A 5582-nucleotide genomic window follows, 5' to 3' on the forward strand; every position below is an offset into this window, starting at 1 on the left:
AGATAAACATAGACTGCATAGAAATTGCAGATAACTATAATGGATTGACACATCCCAATGCCGAACAATATGGCAATTTCAACGATTTCACGGCGATTTCAAAGGAACTACGATATAAATTAAGGAGCCATATGTGACTTTGACATCGGTGCAAAAGTAAGGTTGCCCACACTACGTTAGCAAAAGACTTCAGAAACGAAAATGGCGATCTCTACTGCAGGCCACGTTATCAAATGCAAAGGTAATTAAGTCACAGAGATTCGTGGCCACATTGTAAGTCATGCGCTGTTGTGCAAGATCGATTTTGAGGGTTGAGCAGGATTTTTGTTAACCGTATGTATTTATGTTTACACCCCTCTGATATTTTGATATCTTTTTGTTTGTATTTTTTCTGTAGCTGCTGTTGCATGGGCAGCAGGGGAGCCTCTCAAGATTGAAGAAGTGGAAGTAACTCCTCCACAGGCCTTGGAAGTCAGAATCAGAGTGCATTATACGGCCTTGTGCCACTCAGACCTCATTTTCTGGGACGAAAAGGTATGCCATAAACCATCAGATCAATGTATGGATCATGGTATGGATAATACAAATATGTTTCAAATCCTTTTTTATCTTTAAGCTATGATTTTGGTAGCGATACTTGAGGTTCAAGTTCTACCTCAATAAACAATGTAATCATATGTAAAATAATATCAATTTAAAACACAATTTTTTTTCATAGTGCACAGTATAACATATATAATATTATTGATTATCTTTTATACTATTAGTGGGCAGCCATGGTGCCTCCCACATAATGGTAACATCTAGTATATATAACATTATTGATAATTTTTTATACTATTTGTGACTAGCCATGTTGCCTTGCACATAATGGTAACATCTAATGAGTAAGGAAATATTTAGCTTTAGGAAACTTATATCAAGAAAGCCAATATCTAAATCATGTATTTAGCTTTTTCTATTTGACAACTCATAAAAAAGCAAACATGTTCTAAATATGTATTTGCAATCTCTCTAAAAAAGCTATGAAGCCTTATGATAATACAAGTAAATGTTACAGTCTTTTATCTTATCTTGTGTGATTGTGTTTGATTCATTAGTTTTGAGCAGAGTTTTCTAAGATCCAACTAACAAGTGACACTCTCTAAGCCTCACCTCCAATCAATTGCAAATCAATATTCATTTTTTTAAATACTCGATTATTTAATACTTCTTTTTTTTCCACCAGCGACAGGTTCTTATTTTACAGTCATTCTACCTTAGCTTTCTTTCTTAATATTTATCTTTCTCTTCACACATTCCCTAGCTACGATGTCTCACTTTATCTCCCTCATCAGAACGTCTACTACACCCATGGCCACTTTTGTTACAAGTCTGCAACACATTTATAGTGGCTTAGTTGGTTCGGTACTACACCTAGAATCCATGAATCTTTATATCAGGAGCAACATTCGGAGTGAGTTCCTTTGGAGATGTGTCCTCCCACCCCGCTTTAGTAGGTACCTACTTCACCTTCATTGGTTTCAACTTAACACCCTCCGGCTAGGGCTGATTTGGAGATGTGCCCTCCCACCCTAAGGTCATGCAGGCACCTGCTATTTCATCAACAGTCAGCATTACATCACATCAACTCCAGCTCCAGTAGCATCTCGCATGGGTTCACCACATCAACTCCAGCTCCAGTAGCATCTCGCATGGGTTCATTGGAGACTGACTTCCAACAGCATGCTATGTAGACACCTGCTATTTCATGAACAATACATCACATCACATCAACTCGAGAGACATTAAAAAAATATTTCAATCATGGCTTAACACTTAAACATAGAGGCGGTTTCTATCTAAACTTGGCTCAAAATGGTAACATTTAATGAAGAAGGAAACATCTAATCTTATAAAACTTATATAAAAATACAATATCTAAATAATGTATTTAGCTTTTCTTATATGATAACTTATAAAAAAGAAGAAATTAAAATATATATATATATAAAACCGACATTTTCAAAATATGTATTTGTAATCTCTTCAAAAGTCTATCAAGCCTCGTGATAATAAAAGTAAATATTAGTCTTCTGTGATTGTGATTGATATACTAATTTCAATCTAGCTGAGAGATGAGGCTCTCTCAGCCGAGGCTCTAATGAATTGCAGAGCAATTAGGTTGATCTAAAATATTGAATGTTAAATTTTCTTAACAATGAAGCGAAATGAGTGAGATTGCTTTTCTTGCAGGCCAGCCACAATCTTCTGTTTCCGCGCATCCTTGGACATGAAGCAGCAGGGTATACACTCTGTTATTGCCAGTGAATATTTATATAAAAAAATGTAGTGATAACTAGCCGAGATTTGGATTATCAAAAGAGAAATAATCAATTTAATGGCTATTTGTTGCTGTGGTTGACACAGAATTGTTGAGAGTGTTGGGGCAGGGGTGACTGGCCTCAAAGAGGGTGACAGTGTGCTTCCTGTATTTACTGGAGAATGCGGAGAATGCAGACACTGCAAGTCAGAGGAGAGCAACATGTGTGATCTGCTAAGGGTTAATCCAGAGACTGGGGTTATGATAAGCGATGGAAAAACGAGGTTTTCAATCAACGGGAAACCGATTTATCATTTCCTTGGTACATCGACTTTCAGCGAGTACACTGTTGTGAATGTCGGTGCTGTTGCAAAAATTAATCCAGAGGCTCCTCTTGACAAAGTTTGTGTTCTGAGTTGTGGGGTTTCAACAGGTAAAATCATATAATTGCCAGGGTTTAAATCGTATGATGTTTTATAAAGTGGATAATTCGATTGTTTATGTTTAGCTCAATGGATTCCTAATCAAATCGTCCATGGTCGTTCCTCGTCTGCAATTCTCAACCAAAATCCATTTTTTTCTCGAATCAGGGTTGGGTGCCACTTTGAATGTAGCCAAACCCAAGCAGGGTTCAACAGTTGCAATATTTGGCCTTGGGTCTGTCGGGCTTGCAGTAAGTACCCGTGACAAATGTTCTCCTTTTATGTTCATATGTATGCAGTGTAACTTTACCATTGAATTCTTTTAAAGATTACTGTCATTAGTGAACAACTCAACCCTATTTCTGAATTTCTGAATTTTTTTGGGACAAAGATGATGAGTTTACTGTTTATTTTTCTGTTAGACTTCTGATCTTGCCTTAACTATGCAGGCTGCTGAAGGAGCAAGGATTGCAGGAGCTTCCCGAATAATTGGAATCGATTTGAACAGTGACAGATTTGAAAAAGGTTGTGGATTGCCCTTTTTCCATTATTGGATATACTGTGTATATGCGTTGACTTTTTAGTGGCTAATTCCTTGTATGAACCGTTTCAGCAAAGCTCTTTGGTGTAAATGAATTTCTAAACCCACTGGACTACGAAAAGCCTATTCAGCAGGTTGGTTGCGCTGTCTACAACGGTCTTTAGTTTCGCTTGCCAAGATATGAATACTTGTGTTAATAATTGAGAGTTTTAATAACCGATTCAACAGGTTCGTTGACCTACCTTTCCGGATCTGAATACTTGGTTTATCAATTAACACAGTTTATCCACTAACATGAATTGTTGCATCCGGAAAGCTTTCTCCGAAGATCATGTTATCCGTTTTCAGTGGTCAAAGAATATATATATATATAAAAGCCCAGCCTAGCTCGATGATAGTTGTTCTATTAGATGGAAAAATGATTTGATCAACCTATTCTATCATCATGATCCAGGAATAGTATAATTTCCTACCAAGTAATTTCTTTAGCAACAACGCCCATGACATCTGAATCTCATGAAGCTTGATAGCTTTCTTCCTGAACAGCTCCCCAATTTTTTTTCATATATTAGTTACACACCTTGATATATTAATTGCATGTATAGTTCAAAGTTTAATAATTATCCCTAGTTGTATAATGCATTTATAATGTCATCATAAAGTTATATTTTTACAATAATTTAATTTTATATAAAAGTATAATATTTAATTGTATCAAAATAAGTTTTTTTTTGTAAAAATATAATATTTATTTGTATTAAAACAATTATTTAAGCAAAGTTTACACAAGAGAAATTTTGGCTTACCCTTTTGAAACCGGCTGGTTCATCCTCCAGACTACATGAAGAGATAGATCATAGCAAAAGTTTAAATAGACATCAATATAAAAGTATAATTTCAGGAGACAATTATTTTTTTATTGTTTTAAAAATAATAAAATAACTTTGCCTTCATTAATGTTTTTCTGCGGAATACGTTGCTTTGGAAGAAGATCGTCATGAGTTGTTTTACAGGTTGTTGCTGAAAGAACTGGTGGAGGGGCAGACTACTGCATTGAATGCTCAGGCAGTGCTAAGGCGGGGATTCAAGCCTTTGAATCTTGCCACGACGTACTTCATCTGATTTCCCTTTCCTTTGACAAATAATATTACATATATGTGTATTCATTTTGCAAATGTATGCAAATAATATCTTGTTGATCCATGAAATGGAATTTAGTATCATAAATGTTGTGTTTTCCAGGGTTGGGGTGTGACTGTTTTAGTGGGGTTTCCTCGTTCGGACGCAATATTTGCAACGAGTCCTCTGAATTTTCTGAGCGAGAGGACATTGAAAGGAACCTTTTTTGGAAACTACAAGCCTCGTTCCGATTTGCCCGGCCTTGTGCGAATGTATTTAGATAAGGTAAGGCTAATATCGTTATATTTAAGGCAGTTACAAGATATACAAAAGCTTAAATCAATAACCACTCAATTATTAGATTATCTTATAGGAGCGATGCTCTGTAATACCATGGCTGTTGATTTATTTTCCTTGCAGACAGCATTCCTCTTATCTTGATGTGATCAGACTTGTAATCTAATTTGCTTTCCTTGTTCATTGTTTGCAGAAACTTGAAGTGGATAAATTTATTACACACGAGGTTTCGTTTGCCAATATTAACCAGGCATTTGATTACATGATTAAAGGAGAGAGTCTGAGATGTGTGATTAATGTGATTGGTAATTAAATGATAGGAGGAAGTAGAAGTTTAATCTCATTCAGACGTACAGAGTGTTACGATTGAAGATTTCTAGGTTGTTTGGTCGATCATTATGCTGGACTAAAGGAGAGACTCTAAGATGTTTTATCACTGTGTTTGGTGGTTAAACGATAACAAGAAGTAGAAAGCTTAATATTATTGAAAGGTACAGAGTTAGGTTTTCTGCATTTTTGTTCTAGGTTGTGCAGTGGGTCATTATGCTAGAACGTAGCATTAATTTCTTTTATAAAGGTTTCTTTGTATTATTGCTATAAAAGAATTATAATAGAATTTAGAATTTTTGAATAGTAAATATTGTTGTGACATAAAATCTGGATTAATAGAAAACAGGAAATTTATATTTATGATAAATTTTTAGAATTTTGAAAATTTGTTATTTTAAAAATTTCAAATTTAATTAAAATATTTAAAAAATAGTAATTATAATAATTTTAATTAAATTTTTTTTTATTTTTTTTTTATAATTTAAAAAAAATGTTTTATTATTTTTTATTTTTTTTAAGAAGAAAAAGATTGTATTCTTATTATATAAAGGATATCAGAATATATTCCTTC

General features: G+C 34.4%; 1 protein-coding gene across 1 annotated transcript; it reads left to right on the forward strand.

The window, feature by feature from the left end:
* Positions 1 to 201: 201 nt before the first annotated feature.
* LOC149158699 (alcohol dehydrogenase 1-like) lies at positions 202 to 4994 on the forward strand. The gene is made up of 10 exons (XM_089434070.1): positions 202 to 241; positions 398 to 534; positions 2236 to 2285; positions 2410 to 2735; positions 2893 to 2975; positions 3174 to 3249; positions 3338 to 3399; positions 4279 to 4374; positions 4508 to 4669; positions 4875 to 4994. The coding sequence occupies exons 1-10, from the start codon at positions 202 to 204 to the stop codon at positions 4992 to 4994; spliced, it is 1152 nt and encodes a 383-aa protein (XP_089290196.1).
* Positions 4995 to 5582: the final 588 nt, after the last annotated feature.

The sequence above is a fragment of the Pinus tabuliformis genome, chromosome 5_2, assembly GCF_031772625.1.
Source record: "Pinus tabuliformis cultivar Carrire ecotype Pingquan chromosome 5_2, CPIR1, whole genome shotgun sequence".
NCBI lineage: Eukaryota > Viridiplantae > Streptophyta > Pinopsida > Pinales > Pinaceae > Pinus > Pinus tabuliformis.